At 37.3% G+C, this 25,281-nt stretch overlaps 1 protein-coding gene across 1 annotated transcript in view; it reads right to left on the bottom strand.

Moving 5' to 3' along the window:
• Positions 1-14,402: 14,402 nt before the first annotated feature.
• The window catches only part of LOC125227272 (transcription factor Sox-21-B-like), an 83,248-nt gene continuing 72,369 nt past the window's right edge, over positions 14,403-25,281 (bottom strand). Inside the window, exon 5 of the mRNA XM_048131531.1 lies at positions 14,403-16,243. Coding sequence (XP_047987488.1) covers positions 15,797-16,243 — 447 coding nt within the window. The 3' untranslated portion in view covers positions 14,403-15,796. The remainder of the gene's footprint in view (positions 16,244-25,281) is intronic.

Below are 25,281 nucleotides of genomic sequence, written 5' to 3'. Positions count from 1 at the left end.
CATTCCCAAAAAGCGGAAACATTCTTGAGCATGTTCGCAGAACATTCCTGCAACATGAAATTTATTGTATAAACGAGAGAATATACTTGAAATAAAGTTTAAATGGGCATAATGTAAAACTATATGTTATTATACATGTAATATTGTTTATTACAGTTAGCTATTTTGTTGATAAGTGATAAGTTACCAATAAGTTGCTTAAATTCTCACTATACTTCAGGGAACATTTCGACTTTCAGACTTCACAGTTTTAGTCCTGACTTTTTTTAAATTAGGTACCGAACTATTATTTCTTGATACCTGTTTTTGGTCATGTCAAAATATAAAAACAAAAAAAAAAAAAAAAAAAAGAACAAAAACATCGCTGTCAGGATCGAACCTGAGAACATCGGAATACGAAGCCAGCGCACTACCACGGGACTACGTCTTGACTTGCTGAGTCCTACGAAATCATGGTATAAACTACGAAGTTTCTAAGTATTCTGATAAATTCTCGTTCTCGAGAACATTCTCAGAAGTTATCGAAAATTCTCATGGGGAATGTTCTACACTACAACTTTGGAAACTTCTCGTCCGTGCATTGCTAGGTGGGACCAGTGCCTTAAACAGTAGGAAGCTAGGAAGCGAAATTATGTATATTTTTATTGTATTGTACTTAACAGTCCACTATCATATGTTTATCATAGAAATATGATCATAGGCTATATGCCGTCCTTTTTCTTCACGTTGGAGTTAAAGGGAGGCATACAGAGTTACAGACCTATAATCATATTTCTATAATAAACATACGAGTATGATAGTGGACTATCAGCCTTACCTACAATATCCAAAATATCCTGACACAATGACATAAATATATAAATGTTGAGGACACCTTACATTGCATAGATCAACTTAGTCCCAAACTAAGCAAAGCTATTACTATGGGTGCTAAGCGCCGATATATATACATACTTATATACATAGAAAACATCCATGACTCAGGAACAAATATCTGTGCTCATAACACAAATAAATGCCCTTACCGGGATTCGAACCCAGGACCGCGGCTTAGAAGGCAGGGGCACTACTGACTGAGCCAGACCGGTCGTTCACACATCCGGACATTCCGAGTAGGTACTGACATTGGTGGAAGCGAGATGCACTGCGTTTGATTAACGCATTCTCTATCAAATTTATTAAAAAAAAAAAGTGTTTTATCAGTGTCAAGTGTTTGGTCAAGTGTCAATATCGTGCTTACCTGACATCGTTTGAAATTGACATTTCCTTGACTTTTCACGTTTCCAGAAAATGTCAAACAATCCACCACAATTATGTCGCTTAACTTCAAAAGTGGGTAAATCCATTCTGCTATAAGGTTGATTATCTTTCAGATCATAAGGTAAAATACCCCATAATGGACGGTGATGCCATTATGGACAAAAAAACACAAATCCTTAAAAATAAGTATCTAAAATACGTTTCTAAAAACTGACGGCTATGTACCATAAACTAGAGTTGTAGAGCTGTTTAATTTTGAAGTTTCAATTAATTCGGTTATTTCTGAAGGATTTGGAGACAAGATAAAATTCACCAGTTTACTGAAAAAAATATCAAGACGAATTCTTAGTAATGTTGCTAAGAGAGATGAGTTCATGTATAAAAAAATAAAAAAATAACGCACGGTGTAATCTTGAATGCGTTTTACTTACTGCATTAAGCATGAGATAAGGTAATAAAACATACTAGTTTGTTGCTCCAAAGATATAAAGAAATGATGTTATTTTGCAAGTGTCCATTACTGGACCCGAAAAACTGCCTACCTCCTATGATGGACAAGGAACAATTTACAAAACCAAAATTTACAAGAAACAATCCTATGTTAAAATAACCCAAACTAATTGTATTTATGGTGTATAAAATTGACTCATTGCGTATCAGTTGGCTTTAAAAGTAAAATTTTAAACTTATTTCACTGTCCATAATGGGGGATCCATTACTGGAGAATTGCCGTCCATAATTGGAGAAAAAACACCTAGTTTTAATTTGTTAACTATGAAGAAACCAATAGGAGTATCTATTCTGCAATACGCTTGAAATGTAGAAGAAGGATAGGACATTCAAGATTTAACACGCTTGGCGGTAGAATTTTTACATTTATCAGTGAAATATCAAAAACTGGCGAATTTTTTTCTTAAACTGTCCATGATTGGGTTCGTCACCTTATTATATTTTTTGTATAAGTATTCTACCTTAAAGCAGAATGGATTTACCCAGGTTTGAAGTTAAGCGACACAATTACAAACACCTCCCTTATTTTACGGGCACGTGACTTGACTTGACAGTGACAGGCGGTCAGTGTTCTTTGTTTGGATAATCGACTTTTGACCAGTGGCTATATAGTTATTATTACAAGGATTATTTATATAGGATTTACATACTTCATACTAAGAATTATACCTCGATTTTTTAGCGCCACCTATTAAATACACTGATGATGTCCACTTTTTTTTTTTTTTTTTCAAAATGTGTATTGACGTGATATCATGATTTTAAACTAAAGAAATAAGTCATTTGTTCTTATAAAAAATAAAAACACGCAAAAATATTTGGTAAAAATATGATTTTTGCCACTTTCAGGCTGCGACACAGCGCCATCTAGTTTTAAGCCCACACATTTCAGGGCTACGCTTTTTTGTATGGGCTTTGTCAGTCCAGTATTAAATTGTTATTGGTCTGAAAGGAGCTTACCTTGGTTACCTCTATTTCTCACGGTTTACTAGTTTGTAGGTACTCTACGATACTTAAAATAAAAGTTTAACATTACACCGTATAATAGTTATTTGTTATACAAGGGCAAAGTTGTATTTTAACGCCGAGTGTGGAATTGAAAAACGAGCAAGTGAAAGGATTCTATGGTTCGAGAATAGAATCCTGAACTTGCGAGTTTTTTAACACACGAGAAGTGAAATACATTTGCACCCGAGTGTAACACAAAACTTTTCCCCTCACTATAGCGAGGAAACTACAACGCAAAAAATGCGTTTATCATGCACTGCTTCCAGTAGTTCCACAGGTGGTAAATCATCTTTATTACTAGATTCACCCACTTTTATCAATTTTAAAGCAGTTAATTTGACTTTATTCAAGGTCAAATTACTTTACCCACTAGTGGATAAAATGCGTTTTTACCCGCTGGTATTAAAGGACAAAACACGTGTTTCCGAGCTAGTGAGGGGAAAATGAAATTTTTTAACATGGTTTTTTTAATGCAAAACTGTTGGAGAAAAATTGTCCTCTACGGAGCAAAACAGGCACATTTTACCAAGGTAAGTACAAACTTTTAGAGGTCCGTTACCTGCATTTAGACTGGGCCCCTAACCAAGCGTACAATAGTATTAGTAGCGTAGTAGTAACCAAGCGTGCAATAAGCGTAGAATCTATTAGTAGGAGGCGAACGATATGCAAATGGCTCTGTCGCTTCGATAAAGAACAGCGAGAGAGAGAGATAATTAAGGTGGCCACTGACGAGCCTTCCAACAGTCCAAATGGCGTGATTGCATTCCAAAATATAATGTGTTTTAAACGGCATCCTGATCGTGGATTTCCATTTGGATTGAAATCCACCACGCCACGCCAATTGGACGTATCGGCGTGGCGACTTTGGAGTGACCGTCAGTGCTAGAAACATACACAAAACGCGCACCACGCCATGGACGCACTCCAAACGCTCCGTGAATGTGCAAAACTACGTCCATTTTTATTCAGTCTGCACGACGCTGCCGCCAAATAAAGACACGAACACGATAATAGGTAACATGTCAGGCCGAAACTTCGTTTTATCTATTCAAGAAGAGTATCGTAATCATCCATGTTTATGGCAAGTTACAAACTAGCGATTCTGCGATAATTTTTGAGGTTTCGATAATATTCATGTCGCTTATTTTTTGTATGGAGTTTTTAGACTATTGATCGAATATAATAATAATATTTGTGCGTTCCTAGGTACTTGCTTGGCTAGAAATTTAAGTATTTCAATAACACCTCTGGACTTATGAAATGGATCGATCGTCAGTGTGCTAAATAATTGGACGCCTTCCATTTGGATGAATCCATTGTAACACATTGAATTTGGAAGTAATACGCCACGGAGCGTCGGCGATTGTACTCTTGGTTATTGCCTTGACATAACCAAATAACTATTTCCTAAACTTGCCAAATTTTCAGAAAATCCAAACTCTGGGGTCAAACAATAGCCCAAAATTACTCCCTCACTTTACAGCCACGTGACTTGACATTTGACAGGCTGTCGACGCTTTGTTTGGATAATCGACTTTTGACCAAAGGTTAGAAAGGAGCTTATTATGGGCGTTTCACACGGTGTCCGTTTGGGGTCAGTTATCCGATTTGACAGATAATTATCTTTAGGGCCTTTAGTTGGTTGTTCTTGTGATTTTTGACATGGAAGTGTACTTCCTGTGTTTACCTCTGAGTCACACTTCTTTCGGTGATTATTTATTCAACAAGTTCAACATGTATCCACTGAACACGCCTACCGTTGATACTCTATTTAATAATGCAAAAATTGTAAAACATGGAAAAAATGGACCAGTTACATTTGCCCCCAGTCGAGATTTGCCCCGCTGTACCTTATTTATACCCTGGTATACCTACACACTACTTAAACAGTAAAAATGCGCCAATTAAAAACAAATATAAGCGCGTCGGGTTGATCATGATCTCCCAAAGAAATAGTACATTACGATACAAGTGCGTAAAAAAGGAAGTTCGAAACGAGTGGCGATAATCTGGTGAGTGGCGAAATAGTACATTTCGTTATAAGTGCGAGAAGTATGTCATTACTTCACGAGTCCCGAGACATTTTGCCACGAGCGGCACGCGAGTGGCAAATCTCGGGACGAGTGAAGAATGACATTCTCGCACGTGTGACGAACGACGTTTTTTAATACAGTTGCGAAAAAAACACTACTACTTACTTACAACGAAATAAAACAATCCGAACTATCAATTTTCCCATGGACATTGACGGATTATTTGACAATTCAAAGGCGTATTTTTGAAGCTTTTAAACTTGCGTGCATATTTTAGAGTTTGCTATTCATCTAACATAATTTATTTCATTGGGTGCCATAAAAACATAAACATTTACGATTTGGGACGATTGTTTAATGTATAACTACATTTTAATTTAATCGATCCATTTATGCCCCGACGTATAACAAATAACGTAAAAAAATTATGACTAATCGCGTAACATATTGAGGTTTTTTGAACGTGCATTAAGTTAAAACATGGTAGACGCCTCTACTTTGACAGTAGAAGACGCGTTTCGTTCCAATCATGTTCTGTTTACACGACTCATTATGACCGATTTTTCAAAGTATAAACCATTTTATAAATTATGTTTAGTATGACTAAAAGTAAACAATTACATATGAAATATTAACGTTTTAAATATTAATCACTTAATAGTATGTTTATAGTTTTATTCTGTCTTAGTAAACTAGACTAATATGAAAACAGCTCGGTAAGTAGTCGTAAAATGGAACGTATATACTTTTTACGCACTAGTTCGTAAAATACAACTTCTCGCACGCTAAACAGCCAAAAAACGAGCACTTTTTGAGCAACTGTATTAAAAAAATATTTTCAGTACAGATGGTGTTTTTTTTACGCACTAGTGCGAGAAGTGGTTCATTATATGCTAGGTCGAAACTTTGGAGGCTCATCTGTACTGAAAAACGTCGTACGATACACGTGCGAAAAGGAAATTCGTCGAACTTCCTTTTTTAACGCACTTGTATCGTAATGTACTATTTCGTCGCTTTCTGCGGAAAAAGTGTACTAAAATGTGAAGTATTTACCTACCTAAGTACCTAGTTCAAAATGCAGTTTATGAATTTTACTTAAGGCTTTCTACATTTCTACTGTGAACACACGCATTTTTTTCAGTAGTATCTGTAGTATCTAGAACTGATATTCTTTAGGTAAATATGAAATTATTTTCTATAACACAGCTGATTTTTAGAAGGTTAGATCCATCGTGTTTTGACGACCGGTCTGGCGCGGTCGGTTGTGGCCCTGCCTGCTGCGCCGCGGTCCCAGGATCGAATCCCGGTAAGGGCATCTATTTGTGTGATGAGCACAGATATTTGTTCCTGAGTCATGGATGTTTTCTATGTATATAAGTATTTATACATCATATATAGGTATCGTTGTCTGGGTACCCACAACACAAGCCTTCTTGAGCTTATGATAACCTGAAATTATGTCCAGACAATATAGTCAATCCGTATAAGTATTTATGACCAGTATTAACAAACAAAAATCGCCTTGAAAACTGCCATTTTATAATGTTTGTACTGCATGATTATATACACAGTTCAACACGTGCTACATTCAACCTTAACTTAAAGAAATAGAATACGCATGAAAATCTATTTGTCAATTACAACTTTATACCATAATGATAGTTTGACGCAAGATCGTAGGTGCTTATTAAGGGTAAGTATAAGTTAGCCGTCCATTGATTAAGGTGTAGATACAGCAAAGAAGAAAATTATGGAGTAATAAGAAGGCACTTTTTAATTTGAACATTATGTGCGGTATTACAGGAAATGTTTGTAGTTCTTTAGGGTTCTGTTGCAAAACATTTGAATTGACGATTAAGGTATTACGATTGTGCTGTTATACAGCGTGTTTTTATTGAATTCCGTTAACTTTGAGGGAAGGGGTCAAAAACAATTAATTTATCTAAGAAACTAGCGTCCTAACTCTTACAGATTCAAATTCAGATTCATATTTATTGAGAAATGTACATCTCATTTAAATGTCAAAAATAAATTATTATAATTAATTACAGTTATCGAATTAATAAAAAAAATAAATGTAATTACTGAACACGTGTGTGGCATCCCTTACCACTTCCTTATGTTAGGTATTTGTTTTGACATTTGCGGTTAGACACTTGACACTGACTTAAATGTTATGATTAAGGTCCTCTCACACTAATTAATTCATTTATGTATTACTAGCTTTTGCCCGCGGCTTCGCTCGCGTTAGAAAGAGACAAAAAGTAGTCTTTGTCACTCTAAAAATCACGACAACTAGTCGCTCCGTTTTGCAGTGAAAGACGGACAAACAAACAGACACACACACTTTCCCATTTATGATATTAGTAAGAAAGTAACGCCGTGGCTTGCGTGGGCGACGGTCGCGCGATGGTCGCGCGACGGCGATGCGACGCATACGAAATCAAACCTTATCGATATGGAAGTATGAGACGCGACGGCGACGGTCGCGCGACCGTCGCCCACGCAAGACACGGCGTAAGAATGTATGGAAAGGAAATTCATCGAATTTAACGAAAAGCGATATACAGGCTGGTTCCTGATGACGAACCTCTGCGTGCCAACTACTGCATGTGGAATTTAACAAAAAACAAAAAAAAACATTCATAATAATTTTATGGAAACAATATATTATTTATGTACATATTTAGGGAACATGTTCATACCGGTTACCGGCTCTGGATCAAAAGTTCGAACCTGGCTCACACCAACGAGTTTTTCGGAACTTATGTGCGAAATGTCATTTGATATTTGCCAGTCGCTTTCCGGTGAAGGAAAACATCGTGAGGAAACCGGACTAATTCCAATAAGTCTAGTTTACCCTTCGGGTTGGAAGGGCAGATGGCAGTCGCATTCGTAAAAAAAAGCTAGTGCCTACGCCAAATCTTGGTATTACTTGTCAAAGCGAACCCCAGGCTCACATGAGCCGTGGTGAATGCAGGGATAATGCAAGGAGGATGATGAATGTTAGTGCGTTTTCACATTATCCGATCCGATATCGGATGTCGGACCGATATTCTATTCATTACAGGCGCCATCTTGGATTTTTTCTATTGAAATCCTTCCGACATCCGATATCGGATCGGATAATGTGAAAACGGACTTACTGGAAGTATTAGTAGCCCTCCAGCGCGGACTCCCGACACATTGATACACGCATATGCATATGCATATGCGTTATATAGGTATATGCATATATCCTCATTGACAATATGCATATATTCGATCGAGTATTATAGAAAGTTACTGTCGAAGTCAAATGTGTAATCACAGTGCATAGACTGCCATCTCTTGACACAGTCTTAAAACTTTTGAACATCAGTTTTGACAATTTGGCCCATATTCTTAGCTTGATATGTTTTAACCTTTTACCACATGTGATGTATGCAATATTTCTTCAAATTTGAACTGTAATAGCTGTCAGTAGAGTAGAATTTATAACGGCCAAATATGGAACAATATGCGGTAAAGGGTTAAAATGTCAAAAATTAATATTAGCGCCATCTAGGTGAGCGTACCTTAAAGGTGTAATGCCATCTAGGCCACCGTATCTTTTTCTGTATGGTACGTTTTTTTCTTAGACTTTATCTATCTATACTTTATCTATCTTCAACTTATCCCAAACTAAGCAAAGCTTGTACTATGGGTGCTAAGCGACGAAATACATACTTAAATAGAGTTGTATATCTGTGCTCATATGTATTTGTCTGTACGTATAAGTGGCCTGTAAATGGTACCGGGATTCCTGAATCTGTCTGAATCTGAATCTTACCGGGATTCGTCAAATGAACGTCGTCTTTGTCTGTACGTATAAGTACCGGGCCGAAGTGGCCTGTAAATGAACGTTTATGCGTCGTGTTTGTGCAAACAGCGCCTGCGTCGGACGCGATTGTTTGCTCTCCTTCGTTTTGTGCGTCGGCGTCTACAGGATGCTCTGAACCTTCATTTCTAATAACATACATACAAAAAAAAAACATTCAGTCGAATTGAGAACCTCCTCCTTTTTTTGAAGTCGGTTAATAAAAATAATAAAATGCGAATGTCTAAATAGGCCCTTGAGGCAATGTACCAAGGGTACTGGCGACATTTCCTCGCTGTATCGCAATGCTGATACGTTGTGCTAGGAAGTCGCCAGCTCTTCGGTCACCGGTTACTTCAACCAGACGCTTCGCGATTTCTGTGAAAAACTTGTTCGAGTTGGGACCCCATGGACCTAGAGTTTCTATGCCAAAAGGTACAAAAAGGTATTCTTTGCCAAGACTTATATTATTACGTTTCAAAATTTCAGCACTTTCTGCCGCTGCGCCCCCTTTTATACACTCGTATGATCGTGAAGTGTAAACAATCCCTATTGTGTTCAAAAGTTGCTCCAAAATACCTATGCCCACACTGAGAAAAAATACAACCAGTTTTCATGTTCGTTAAACAAGTTTTTTGGTTAAAATAGCGCCTAAGTACGTAAACAACAAGCTACTTGTCATTTGAATCGGCAATATATTTGAATCAACAAGTCGATTTTATAAAAACAACCTGACACATATTGTTTTAAACATACGTTTGGCTGATTCAAACGGATAAACCGCAACAAGTCGAACTTGTTAAATTCACGATGAAAATTTCTCTCAGTGCATGTACACTTGATTGTACAGGGTCTCTGGCATGCCAGACTGTACCAGACGGTGCACAAAGTGCCTTAAAAAATGCAAAATCCTCCGACTTTAACACTGATTCTGCTGAATGCAATCACTCTTTCGGATATACCGGGCAGAAGTGGCCGGTAAATTAACGTTTGTGCGTCGTGTTTGCGCATACAGCGCCGAAGTCGGACGCGATTGTTTGCTCTCCTTCGTTTTGTGCGTCGAATGCTACAGGATGTCCTGGCCCCGTAGCCGAATGGCAATTCTGCGACGTGAAATGCCATCGAAACGCCGCAGAAATGTAGTCTGGCTCTGTCGCGCCAATACGCAAGAGCGATAGAGATAGATAGCTACGAAAGAGATATCGTGAGTGTATCGTGAGCGTTTGTGCATTTGGCCACGCAAACTGATTCTCTATCATGATATTTAGATATTTCTAAAATACGTTACTCGATAGGCAAAAGATCATGGAAAATGACATAGTATGGAGAACGTGATCTCTATATAACTGGTGGACACTCTATTTAATAATGCAAACATTGTAAAACGGTAATACGGTAGTATGTAGATAAAAAATACCCTTATTTAAGTTAAAATAAATGTAATTTTCCTATGAACGAACCCAAGTGGTTGAATTATAGAACATCCTGTGAACCAATTTCCACCTTCCAACACAAGAGGGTGCTGTGTTTATTGTTCCACCGTATTTCGCCACCCGTGTTTATATTATGCCAAATCACTACCCCAGTGATATCTATCAACGCATATTTTACCAAAAACCTTAGCAAAATAATAAAAAATAAAAACATTGGGGAGTGTGCCCCCTTAACTAATTTTTACGTCATTATTCCAAACCGAACTAAAAAGGTAATTTGAATTCTTTCTTTAAGTGTTTAAGGTTTGAAATAGCTTGGAGATTGTAGCGACAGTCGATTGTTTTATTAAAGGGGTAGCGTCTGTTATTGTAACGGTTTAAAAATAATTGATAGGTGATAATGACAGGGTAAATATTGCTGTATTATGGCTTGTGAAAATAGTTTTTGAAGTGAGGGTTTCATTTTACGCACTTGAGTGTTTTGGTTGAGTGAATTTCACTTGGATTTAATTCCACTGAAAATATGTACCTAATACGCTAAAAAGTTGCTTTTCATTTGGGTCCGATAAGTACTTATTTTTGTATGTCTGTAATAGGCTGAAAGTGGAGATACTTTTATAGAATAAGATCTTTTATGTACACCCATTTTTTGACAAATAAATATTTCATTTCATTTCATTTCATTTTGTAGGGGCTGAAGGTGTTTCTTTTAGTAATTTTTGGGTATATGAAGCAAGTACACATTTCGAGCGCTCTCCATACCATTTATGCTATTTTTCGAAAAAATAATCTAATCGAGTAACCTTAATAACGCAAGGAGGTTGATGATGTGAAACTCTTCCATTTTCGGTAAGAGCATGGATTTTCCGGAGGTCGTTCGATATACTCGTACCAATCAGTTTTACCTTATTTAAAATGTATGATATTTCGTCGCTTGTCGGTGAAGGAAAACATCGTGAGGAAACCGGACTAATCCCAATAATGCCTGTTACCCTTCAGGTTGGAAGGTTAGATGGCAGTCGCTTTAGTAATGACTTATGCTGCCACAAAATTAAAATTTTGAAAAAACCCCCGACCGCGATATAGTGGACCGATTTTCATGAAACATGGCTAAGAACACTCCCGACTAGCTCAGCTTTCAGACAAAAAAAAATCAATCTAAATCGATTCATCCGTTCGGGAGCTATGATGCCACAGACAGACACACACACAGACAAACAGACAGACAGACAGACACGTCAAACTTATAACACCCCTTCGTTTTTGCGTCGGGGGTTAAAAAAGGTAGCGGCTCTTCCATTTTGTTCGGACTTCGAGTTGAAATTATGTACAGTGAGCTGCGAACACAGAACTTTATTTATATAGAAGAAACAAGTTCATCTATTTGTATAGGGGCCGAGCGTGTCAAATTTTGTACTGAAGTTGTTTCTTGCCTGTAATTTTAAATATGTCTCAGGCTCTTGATTGTTCATAATTTTTGTGTTGTTGCAATTGAATATCACGTAACGAGGCATTTTTTATGTTTTGATTGACTTGAACTTACAAAAATTGACGCCCGAAAGCTGCAAGCTGCGATTAAAGACGGACAACTCAGTGGATTTCACTGAGTTCATTTGACACGCTAAGTAGATACGTTTGCTTGATCTATGGTATATATGACATCTGTGGCTGCGAAATTGCATGGAGAAATTATGAATTTTATTGATAAATTCGCCATACAATTTATAACAGAATGCAAGAAGATGTTAGAAAGGTGCCTGAGAGTATCATCCCGTTTATTTTTAACCCCCGACGCAAAAACGACGGGGTGTTATAAGTTTGACGTGTCTGTCTGTCTGTCTGTCTGTCTGTCTGTATATGTGTCTGTCTGTGGCATCGTAGCTCCTGAACGGATGAACCGATTTAGATTTAGTTTTTTTTATTTGAAAGCTGTGTTAGTCGGGAGTGTTCTTAGCCATGTTTCATGAAAATCGGTCCACTAGGTCGCGGTCGGGGGTTTTTTCAAAATTTTAATTTTGTGGTTAGGTTATTTACCTGTGTGTTTTGTTGTTTTTTAACCCCCGACGCAAAAACGACGGGGTGTTATAAGTTTGACGTGTCTGTCTGTTTGTCTGTTTGTCTGTCTGTCTGTGTGTCTGTCTGTCTGTGTGTGTGTGTCTGTCTATGGCATCGTAGCTCCCGAATGGATGAACCGATTCAGACTTAGGGCCGGTTGCACCAAACCGTCTGGCACCGTTAAAGCGTTCGTTAAATTTTATTGTATGAGAAGATCCATAGAAATCTGCTGAGTGACGATGATGTGTCTGTCAAATGTGGTTGATGCAACTGGCCCTTAGTTTTTTTTGTTTGAAAGCTTTATTTGACGTAGTAGTTTTATTTGACGTTCATAAGCGCATTGTAATATGCCTACTTGGAAAAAAATAAATATTTCATTTCATTTCGAGTTAGTCGGGAATGTTCTTAGCCATGTTTCGTGAAAATCGGACCACTATGTCGCGGTCGGGGGTTTTTTCAAAATTTTAATTTTGTGGTTAGGTTATTATCAGTGATTTGTTTTATAAATTAATTAATGTTGTAATGTATTCCAATTTGTGCCGCTTTGCCTTTAGCTGTATGGTGCAATTTGTTATTTGAATAAATAAATGCACTTTTGCAGCTGACTGTACATAGTACTCGTATGTATTAATAGTTAAAGAAGTTAAATAGGGTGCATTGGGGTAATTTCGAAGCACATTAATGCTCGGGTAATTTCGAAAGGGGGATCTTGATATGATGGAAATAATGGTGATTTTATGTGACTTTAGAAATTAGACGACTTTCGGAATTACCCCAATGCACCCTACGAGGGTTCTTCTAAGAAGTTTCTAGGTACATTGACCACACCTTAAATAACCTAAACACAAAATTAAAATTTTGAAAAAAACCCCCGACCGCGACCTAATGGACCGATTTTCATGAAACATGGCTAAGAACACTCCCGACTAACACAGCTTTCAAATAAAAAAAACTAAATCGAAATCGGTTCATCCGTTCAGGAGCTACGATGCCACAGACAGACACACACACAGACAGACAAACAGACAGACAGACAGACAGACGGACAGACAGACAGACACGTCAAACTTATAACACCCCGTCGTTTTTGCGTCGGGGGTTAAAAAAATAGGAAACGTTATCGCCGTCTCGTCGGTATGTTACTATTGTCATGCGGATTTTTACCTACTAATTATAGATTGAAAATTTCAACGTAGGCTTGTGCCGTTTCGTTCGTTGATCGGAGCGCTCCGATCTCGTTCAGTCGCTCCCACGAACTAGTTCGCTCTTTTAGGTCTTTTGCTCATTTAGTTCAGCCAGACCAGCGACCGTTGCGGTCGGAAAGATCAGAACGAATGGGACCGAGTAGTGTCAAAATGATACGAATAGTCTACAGATAGTAACATTCCGGGCCGAAAGGTTGTAAGTAACCGAAGTTTAATATGAAAACTTGACTTTTTGTTGTTGCTCTGCTCTCACTCTCGGTCGGCGCAGTCACACATTCGTTCTCGATCCAAACCGCTCGTGTTCGCCGATCCTGTACTGAACTAAATGAGCAAAGACCGATTCTCAGAGCACGGAAAGATTCAGTTCATTTCGGTCATTGATGGGATTTTATTCCTAACAGTTCATAGTTCGTGAACGACACAAGCCTATTTCAACGGTTCTTGAATAAGAAATAAAAGCACAAAATCGATTTTTGAATACTTTATTTACGTATTTATTATAGTTTTTAATCAAGTTCTAGTATAATTGTCTCATCTATACATTCGACTTTAATATACAATAATCGCATTTGAAATCAAACAGGTTATGAAAAACATTGAGCAAATGAAGGAAATAGACAAACATGTATTGTTTTGCTTTTATTTCAATCAGTGCACATCGATATAATTAATAATTAAAAGAACGAAATGATTGAAAAGTAAAACAAAACAAAGCACAATCATCAAATTTTCTTACACGGGTATTTTCTCCAGACAGGCGGCGCCTGTGCACCTAGGTTTGTCACTGTCATTCATAATATGTGAGAGAGAAAAAAAAATCATCTTCTCGCACTCGCGTATGAAATTCTTTATCTGTGCAATGGACTAATAAGGTGGCGCCATCTGTCATAATCTTTGAGTGTGCCTCCTCATTGCCAGCAATTCACACTCAACATCTTCTCTCTTATGACAGATGGCGCCACCCTATTAGTCCATACGTGAGAGCGATAAGATGATATGTTTTGCTCTCTCACACATATGAATGACAGTGACATGTCTAGACACTTGCACAGGCGCCGCCTGGCGGGATAAAATGTCAGTGTGCCTCCTCCATTGCCGCGTTTGTTGAATACGCACCAACTAACTATGGAGCAAACGCGGCAATGGCAAGTGAGTTGCTGGGAATTGTGTTGCCCGTGTAACAGAACCTTTAAACACAAAGCAATGATTTGTATTAAATTAAGGAATACACGTGGTAAAGGCAAATCAGTACCAAAATCATCACCATGTGTTTACCAAACTTAAAAAAAAAAAATGTTTTCTATAAGGTAATAAATGGCTAAATAAATAAACAGTTCTTCAAAGAAAAAAAGAAACATTTGTATTTTTAACATATTTTTCGGAAATAAATTATGATTCAGTTATAAAAGGTATGGCAACAAAATAAATGCATGTTATAGGACGTGGCCATAGGCACTAAAACTGCTGCGTTTTTTATGAGCGTTTTTTTAACCGCAGATGAACAAAAAAATGCTTCTAAGGCCTTATAGTATAGGTCTAATGACGAATCTAGTAATTTAAGTTATCTATCTTATTCCTTTATTATGTACAGATTGACATTATTGTCAAAATATAATATTTACATTAAGTTAACAATAACATATAGAATCGTTGTGAGTGAAATTGGACACGTTTTAAGTATTAAGTACTTTATTTTATTTTAAGTTTTTACAAGTAAAATAAATTCTGTGAAAATCGTGAAAAAACATGTACACTACAGTACTCAGTGCTCAAGTCTGTTGTCATTATTGTCAATAATAATTTTGAAATAAATGCAGGCATAAATTGGCAGCAAAAAAAAGGTAAGTAAAATGTACTCAGGGAAAATGCAGGTAATAAGGTACTTTCCCCATTTGACCTGTTCCCTTTTTACTCCGCCTAACCCTTTCTTAATTATTATTGACAATACATCACTTACCAAAATATACCGGTTCGAAAACTTTGATAATAACTTTGTACGACAAATACGACAACCAAGAGGCTTGAAAGTTAAGTTACATTAATATTGGACTATAAATATACTACCAATACTTTACATTTACTTACGCTTTAGAAACTTATTTACAATATACACGAATCTAAGTCACAATATAATTTCTAACACTACAAGAGGAAACCGAAAGAGGAACTTTGGGAAACACGAAACCGTGGGAAATAGGAAAACAAAAACGCGCGATTGGGCAATAACATGAGGTAAATACGGACCGAAGATCATCGCCTTTAGAATAATATTGGTAAGTACGTATAGCATTGTCTATAAAGGTGCTTACACCTAGGTGTAAAGGACACCACTTCTAAATAAACCTGTCCGTATTACCCACAGGAACAAACGAAAAATGCAACACTTCGAAACAAAAAACGAAACAATAAACAAACCGCTCGCGCAACTTTTAACGAACTCGCTTACGTGTCAGGTCAGAATATGACTGTTAGCGGCCGCCGGAATTCGCCGCCTTGGCTAGCCTGTGTGTACTGAGCTGGGTACTGTGGCATGAGAATTCCTGGGGATCCTTGGTAGTAAGGGAGCGATGGGGAGGGGTTTGAGCCTGAGGAGGAGCTTCCTTCAGTACGGTCATGCCCCTTCACGGCTGTGTCAGGAGATTCTGCAGGAGAGCGTGGGGATAAGCTCGACGGCGCTGGGGCGACGGAGTTTAACCCAGCCATGGCAGCCGCGGACGCTTCGGAGTACATCTTACTGATGTCCATGGGATAAGACCGTTGCTGCTGCTGGTCCATATACATGTAGGCCTTGGAGAGGGCAGCTGAGTCGAGGTAGCCCCGGGAAGGGTCGGGATACATGCCGTAGCTCCGGTATTTCTCGGCTTCGATGGAGTACTTGGACATGTCCATTGTGGAACCCACCTGTAACAATGAAAAGAGTAAATTAGTATTTTTTTATAATAATAAAAAGGGCTTAACCATGGCCATAGACTAGCCGAGGCGAAGACGTGACCTACAATGGGGCGAGCTCACCCATGCTAGGCAGGTGCTATTGCATATCATAAACAACTGAAATTGTTTAATTTCGATGACAAGGCAATGAAAGTCCACAAAAAGATTTTTATGCAAATCAAATTGAGATGAATTTATTGCTTACACGGCTATAAGTATAATACATAGCTACATGTCGAAACATTTTCCGATCGCCACCTTCACAATCACAATGCATTTAACGTAGTTAATTTTATTTAAATTATTATCAAACGTATGAATGATCCCAACTGGTTTAATCCGGCTTTGCATTAAGCACCTCATTAATAACTTCATTCAAAAAATAATTTATTTATAAAGTGATTCATACAAATTGAATGACACCTACGACCGAAAATGGCCTTTACGTCGTTTTAGTTTCACTTTAGGTCGTAAGTGCCAGTTATTTGATAATACATCATATGTCCGATTTTGTCCGCATTCATAGTTCCGTTTTTGTCCGTATTATGTTTTTAAAGGCGTTCGGAAAAGTGTGTGATTGTGTGATAACAAATCATTGCGACAAGCGCACAAATATATCGATTATTTGGAATTTAATGAACTGTGTCAGGTATTGTGGAAAAAATATGAGCGATACACACTGCTCGCGAGTTCAGGGAAATAACTTATACCTATAGCTCAAAATTAAACTCAAATTATTACCAGTCATTGTTATTGAATTTAATTAGCGCACGATTTAATACGTACAGTACATAAAATTAAAACCTATGTAAATGAAGGCCTTAAGTCATTTTGTTTCATAAATGAGTACATTCGAATTGTTTCCTTTGCTGTGCATTAACTACTATTTAATCATGTCTTTTATTTTTGGCGTTTTATATTTAACCGACCATAGTATAATTATTATAGCATTGTTGTTACGTATAACATGATTTTCCACCGTCTTATGACCAGTATATTCAATTTCGTTTTTGCTTATACTTGTTCTCCATTCTCCGTAACCGTGTGTCCGACATTACCCCTAACATACGACACGCGCAGCGCTAAATCAGACTTATCCAGCGACAGCACTTTAACCACAATGCGCCGCTATTTTATAGCCTCATAAACTGGTGACGCTGCTATAAGCTGTGTCCGAGCGTTAAAATTTTAAATTGTTTACGTTCAGGATCATCCAGGTTTAAATGACGTAGAAAGGACGAATGCGTAAGGAATTGAATGTCGCTTACTGCTTTTTGTATGTGTAGGTTGTATGAGTTTAGCCTTATAAAGGTTTTATCAGGCTTGTTTATATAGATGGCAAAAAGAGGAAACGTAGTTTACAAAGGAACTATTTGAAGTGGTGAAAAATTTGCACTTGAACAAAAAAAGGTACTATTTGTTGAACTGCAGTTGCATTATTTTGGCGTTGTTCCTATCCGCTAATATTATAGTTCTGGCTGTACCGACATCTATTAAAGCTTGCAAAATAACTTTTATATCCATACTAGCTTTTTCCCGCAGCTTCGAAAGAGACAAAACCGGCCAAGAGCGTGTCGGGCCACGCTCAGTGTAGGGTTCCGTAGTTTTTCGTATTTTTCTCAAAAACTACTGAACCTATCAAGTTCAAAACAATTTTCCTAGAAAGTCTTTACAAAGTTCTACTTTGGTGAATTTTTTCATATTTTTTAAACATATGGTTCAAAAGTTAGAGGGGGGGGACGCACTTTTTTTTCCTTTAAGAGCGATTATTTCCGAAACTATTAATATTATCAAAAAATGATTTTAGTAAACCCTTATTCATTTTTAAATACCTATCCAACAATATATCACACATTGGGGTTGGAATGAAAAAAAATATCAGCCCCCACTTTGCATGTAGGGGGGGTACCCTAATAAAACATTTTTTCCCATTTTTTATTTTTGCACTTTGTTGGCGTGATTGATATACATATTGGTACCAAATTTCAGCTTTCTAGTGCTTACGGTTACTGAGATTATCCGCGGACGGACGGACGGACGGACGGACGGACGGACGGACGGACGGACGGACGGACAGACAGACATGGCGAAACTATAAGGGTTCCTAGTTGACTACGGAACCCTAAAAAGTAGCCTATGTCACTCTCCATCCCTTCAATTATTCCCACTTACAAAATCACTTCAATTCGTCGCTCCGTTTTGCCGTGAAAGACGGACCAACAAACACACACACTTTCCTTACTTATAAAATTAGTGTGGATGAACTCATCAAATTCATAATTCAAATACTGGCTAAATCTAAATATTTATTATTTACATTTTACATCGCATTCTGATGTTAAACTATTTAATAAATAAAATAGCAGATACATATATGTTTCATATTGATATTATTATATTATTGTTCACAATTTCTACACGATTTCAGGTTTTTGCTTTCAATGGGCCTTTCTTCAAAGTCTACCGACCTCTCTCTAAGGTATAAAGATGGAGGACATTAATATAACCTAACCACAAAATTAAAATTTTGAAAAAAACCCCGACCATACATAGTGGACCGATTTTCATGAAACATGGCTAAGAACACTCCCGACTAACTCAGCTTTCAGACAAAAAAAAACTAAATCTAAATCGGTTCATCCGTTCGGGAGCTACGATGCCACAGACACACAGACAAACAGACAGACAGACACGTCAAACTTATAACACCCCGTCGTTTTTGCGTCGGGGGTTAAAAATAGATACATGGATGTTACATTGTTCATTGTTAATAATGTGTCTTGTAAATTATAGGAATTAATATTAATAAAAATCTTTGTTGTGATGCAAAGTTAGCTCATAGCCTCATACTAGTATTAGGTATAAGTACATAACATTTACATGTACACACTTAGTTAAGCATCCCTAGCTAATAAGAAAATTTGCATGCTTCTTTAAGTAAAATGTAAGCACTTAATATTACTGTCCAACTATGTAAATCACTACATTTTGCAAATAAATAATCTTTATCTTTATCTTTATCTTCAACTTCTACACGTTTTTAGGTTTTTGCTTTGAATGGGCCTTGTTTAAAAAGTCTACCGACCCCTGCTCTGAGGTATAAAGATGGAGGACAAATGAATAGCAATAATCAGGGAGCGTACTTTTCGTGCCGATGACATCAATTTGACGTCACGCTCCATATAGGGTAATCACAAATTGTTTTATTGTTAATTATTAATCATTAGTCATCAATCATTTTAAGTTATGAATTTCTTTGCATGGTAATGAATGCAAGAAGGATGGTGTGCTTTACGTTAGAGAGAAATTCTCTTTTCTACGTATTTCTTGTAATGTGTTGTTAACAATACTATTTAATTAAATTTATTTATAAAAACAAATCAAATCATTTTATTCACGTTTCACATTTCAAGTAGGTATTATTTATGCCACATGTAAATGGACTACTGTATTTGAAGTAAATTGTATACGATTAAAATGATTGACGACTAATGATTAATAATTTACAATAAAACTATTTGTGATCATCCTATACGGAGCGTGACGTCAGATTAATGTCATCGGCATGAAAAGTACGATCCCTGGCAATAATAATGGCGTCAATGTCACTCTCGTATTGATGAAATGCATAATCAATACAGGTTGGCGACGAATGGAAACATTATTGATCTAGTACGGAAAGGTCAGTGGGCTTGATATTTTTTCGTTGTAGATACAGGTTATATATAAACCTTAGCGTTTATTTCAGTCGATTTATGGTGTAAGGTACAGCGGGGCAATTATCGATTGGGGGGCAAATGTAACTGGTCCATGTTTTACAATGTTTACATTAATAAATAGTGTCCACCGGTTATATATGGTAGGCGTGTTCAGTGGATACATGTAGAACTCAACATCATAGTGTAATAATGGAAAAAAAATATAAGTTACAATTGCCCCCCAGTCGAGATTTGCCCCCATGCACCTTAATGACCGAGAGCCATCGCTTTTGGTGGCTAATCAGACTAGAGATGAGCCGAATATGGACTTTGCCGAATACGAATATTCGGCCGAACATTCGGTTCAGCTCTTACCGAACCGAACATTCGGCCGAATATTCGGTTACTCCATATTTTTTAAACGAATGTTAAGATTAAAACTATGAAATTATTGATCATTGTTATACATATACTACAACTAATGTTCTTGTGATTTAGTGGATAGCTAAACCTTAGTTAAAACAACTCTGAACTCTTCTCAACTCTTAAACTACGGTTTTTTTATACTTTTTTACAAAACGCATTTTTAGTAGTTCATTTGAAAGCCACTAAAATAGGACCTTATTATGCAATGGAATACGTAAGATCTTCATTAATTATTTACTTTGTTTATTCGGTAATTATTCGGCAATGTAACCGAACTATTCGGCCGAATACGAATATTGAAAATCTTGCCGAATATGCCGAATACCGAATATTTACCGAATATTCGGCCCATCTCTAAATCAGACCTATGCGAGAGTGACTTACTTTGCCACATAGGTGACAAGGGAAGCTTGCAACCGATTGCGATATTTCGCTAAGGTGCCTTCTTCTTCTTCTTCTTGATTAGGGGCTATGTAAGGCTTCAGGGCGCCTTATGTATCACTGCGACCATTTCTGATCTATTGTGATCGCCACCTACTACAACTCTCCATCAAGTCCTACAAATTCGAAGATTTGTAGTATCTTTTTGAGATCGAGATACCTCACATCCTCTGGGTGTATTTGATAGCTGCCCAGAATCATGTTACGTGTACGCATTAGAGAGGGGCACTCTGCCAGGATGTGCAGGCCTTCTTTCCCTTTTTGATTGATCGGGTTGATATTGTCAGTATCACATTTGATACAATCTCTTTTACACAAATAAAGATAGAAAATACTGAACTTGTTGAGTATCTAATTGAAATGATAACTGTACTTTTTCGACCTGTAAAAATCAAAGACATAAAGACGTATTAACAACTGAATCTGTAACTTGTAATTTTGCGTCGTAATATCAAGATAAGAATATGAGCCAAATTGTCAAAACTGAGGTTCAAAAGTTTGGAAGATGGCAGTATGCAGAAAACTTCGACAGTAACTTCTATAATACTTTACTAGTGTTAATATTATCAAAGAGGATCAAGTATTATAGAGAGTAACTGTCGAAGAAAAATATGTAATCACAGTGCATAGACTGCCATCTCTCGACACAGGCTTAAAACTTTTGAACCTCAGTTTTGACAATTTGGCCCATATTCTTATCTTGATATGTGTTAAAATGTCAAATATTAACACTTTCGCTACCAAGAACCCGACTGTCGGGTACACCGCTCGTAGAAGCGTAGCCGATTACATGGGTTTCCCCGTAATGTCGTATTTTCGAAAGTGTTAATATAAGCGCCATCTAGCCGAGCGTCCCCCAAAGGTGTAAGGGCATCTAGGCCACTGTACCTTTTTCTATAATGGCTCTGAGGTACGATGTTTTCTTAGACTGTAGCTGTAGGTAAAATGGTACTAAAAATCTTTTACGAAAAATGTTCCTTACATCCTTCGACATACCAGTTACTTTATGAAGATAACTACGCATTCCCTTTCTTCCCAAGCTGTCAGTCACAAACAAATACCTTAATTGAAACCGCATTGTACGTCGCTCCCTTTGTCCGAACTGTGACGCAACTAAACGGACATAAAGCAATTTTAATTGAACTAACACAGTTACGAATGAATTCAATTAATTTCGAACTAACGGGCTTATCACGTCGGCTTTCGCTTTCGTAAGGATTTGGCGAAAGTTTTCGAGTTTTTGAATGCCTACGCACTATCATTGGTTGTATAAATCGCTTGTCAATAAATGATTTTTAATCCTCGTTACTATTAGAAAAGCAGGTTCTCTCAAAAAGGTGTAGACTGTTTTGTGAAAATCAGACATTAATCCACAACACTTGCGAAGCTAAAACTGTTCTGAATTCAAAAACTGCCGCTGTGTATGACATTAATTGTATGAACAGTTTATTCCACAACATTGACGAAACTAGAACTGCTTGGTATCAAATTGCCACTGGACCTGATACCCTGTATTACGTATTAAAAAATAAAATTATCTGAAAAGGAAGTCACCATCTTCGTAACTCAAGGGAAGGGACAGAGTGACCATTCTTCGTAACGCAAGGGAAGGGACATAGTGACCATTCTTCGTAACGCAAGGGAAGGGACAGCTTGCCATTTCTCTGATAACTGACAGACTGGTAAATTATGGACCCATTTAGACAAAGACACGCAAGTTAAACATTGTACCATTTGTCACAAACTAACTACCCACGGGCATAACCCAGTGACCCATACCCTTCCATAATCGAATCAACGATTCAAAAAACGCGCACTCACCATTTTTAATACAGGTAAAGTTTATACTCAATGGTAGCTGATTAGATTGTTTCTTCGGGGGTCGATTCTGAGCGTTAATCGAAAAAAATGCGTTTCATTCGATAGTTGGGGGTCTATTAAAGAGGCACAATAGGTGATGGATCGAGGGGCTACTGATAGGTTTTTCTTTTCAGTTTAGTAATAGCCTGTACAATATCTGAGTTGGAGAAAGTAATTTTGTGAGGCTAATAGCAGTTTTTGGATTAAGTCAGGGGTGTATAGAAGATATCGTTGTTATGGATGAATAAAAATATACATGGTGGACAGTGGGCACGGTCCTAATTTATTTATTTATTTATTAGTAAAAACATGTTTACATGACATTACAGTAAAACCAATGCGTCACGAAACTTAGATTTTAACAAAAAAGAGAGAAAATAAATAGAACAAAATTAAAAATAAAATTAAACAATTGATTTGGGCGATGACGTCACAGCGTGGCTCCGTTGCGTCGTTTGCCCCGGTGTGGGATTTGGCAGGTTGCCCCGGAACCGCCGAAAAACCACACCTTTCGGCCAGAAGTCTGCGCTCGCGATGGTGTCCTGCAGCGGCCGCGGCACGCGCACAACGAACGAGCTGAAGTGCACGTAGTGACGCGACTGCAGCTGTTGCACCCTCAGCGTGTAGCCAGTCTTCCGGCGAACGTAGTCCACCACCTCGTCAGCCATGGCGGAGTAATGCAGGCGAGACACGTAGAGCGCCCTACTCGGTGTGGCAATCCGTAGACCAGAATTCACCGGTTCCGCAGAGCCACACATAGTCTTGCGAGCCGCTCTGCGCGCCTTGCTCTTCTTTTCCACCAATGTGAACCCCTCTTCATCCACATTGGTGCGGGAAGTATTTTCTTGGCAGGTGCCCGTACTTCACATCCCTTTGTAGTTGGTGCATTGACCCGGCTAGTTGCAGTAGACTGGCCGGCGGTGACGTCAGCGTATGCACGCTGACACCGTGATTTCGACGAAATAGGAGTCTTAAAACTTTTGAACCTCAGTTGTGACAATTTGGCCCATATTCTTAGCTTAATATGTTTTAAAATGTCAAATATTAATATTAGCGCCATCTAGCCGAGCGTACCCCAAAGGTGTATCGCCATCTAGCTCACCGTACCTTTTTCTGTATGGTTTTGGGGTACGTTTTTTTCTTAGACTTTATCGGTCTTTACGAAGTTATATAGGTCTTTGAGGATAGTAAGAATAAGTTGTTAAAAAATGTACATAAATTTATAATAGGCAGCATTTGCGAGTAATAATGTTATGTACAAAAATACAACATAGCAAAAATCAAACTTTAGCGCCTACATCTTGTGTCGCTTGTTCTAGTGACGAAAATAGTTAGAAAAAATAGAATTTAAATTATTTTAGTAAATTGGGATTTCACATTTTTTTAAATAATAAAACAAGTTTTTTTTTATTCGTCAAAACATAAAGTCATTAAAACAGAAACTATAAGAACAAATAATTCAGAACAGAACCTAAAAGGTCGCGCCGATTATGTGACAAACTTATCTCTATTAGTATTTTATACAAATTTATTGTTGTTTAACGTTATCAATTATTGCTAATGGGGTTTTATTGACTTTAAAACATACATGACTGTTTAATTTTACGACCGAATTTACTGCTTATATTTTAAAGTTGTTCTTCGTAATTTAATTTTTTTGCAAACAACTTCGCTGTGTTTAAGCTCACTTTACAACCATTTAACAAATAATAAAGATGGAAACAAAGGAACTGATAACAAGGGAGCAAGCAATAAAGGAAGTGTTATACCTATAATTTAGTAGATAAATATAAACGCCATAATTTTAAATGCAGGCACCGAATAAAGACCCGTTGCAGAAAAAATAGGCGACCTTAAAAACGACGCCTACCAAAAATAAGGCCCACATCAATTAAAAAATTCATGGGTCAAATCAGAACTTAGCCTAAAACACCCCAGCTACTTGACACTAGCTTGTACAATTCATTCCGGCAACCCCTCTGTTTGGCTTTTAATCTCCCGGAAAAAATAAGGCCCTTTACCAAAAAAATTATTCACTAAGTATTTAAAAATAAAGCCATTATTTCGAAAATAAGGGTCACTAACCCAAAAAACATTTTTTTTGTCAAAAATAAGGCCTAGTCAATTAGAGGCAATGAACTTGTCAAAATGTGAAAAACATGAATCTAAAATAAGGCCTAAATCAGTGCTTGGCCTGAGACACCCTAGCTACTTGACACTAGCTTGTACAATTAATTCCGGCATCCCCTCTGTTTGGCGTTTAATCTCCCGGAGATGTGTTTAACACCACGCCGTCTACGCAAATGGGCGTAAGTAACTAACTACAGGGTGACTGACAGCACTGACAGACTTTTTTTTTTAAATTTCCTGGACATATTTTAGGAGCATTACAGAAAACTGGAAAAATGTGACGATGTGTTTTCAACGCTTCTGACAAAACTTAGAAGCTCATATATGGAGTTTTAACGTTTAATTACTTATTTTTTTTATATATAATATAAAACACATTCCTGCGAGCCTATTATTGCTATTTTTCAAACAAAATAAACCATAATGATAGATATATATATATATATATATATA

This window comes from Leguminivora glycinivorella, chromosome 6 (genome assembly GCF_023078275.1).
Source record: "Leguminivora glycinivorella isolate SPB_JAAS2020 chromosome 6, LegGlyc_1.1, whole genome shotgun sequence".
Lineage (NCBI taxonomy): Eukaryota > Metazoa > Arthropoda > Insecta > Lepidoptera > Tortricidae > Leguminivora > Leguminivora glycinivorella.
This window is presented reverse-complemented; position numbering and strand designations above follow the sequence as displayed.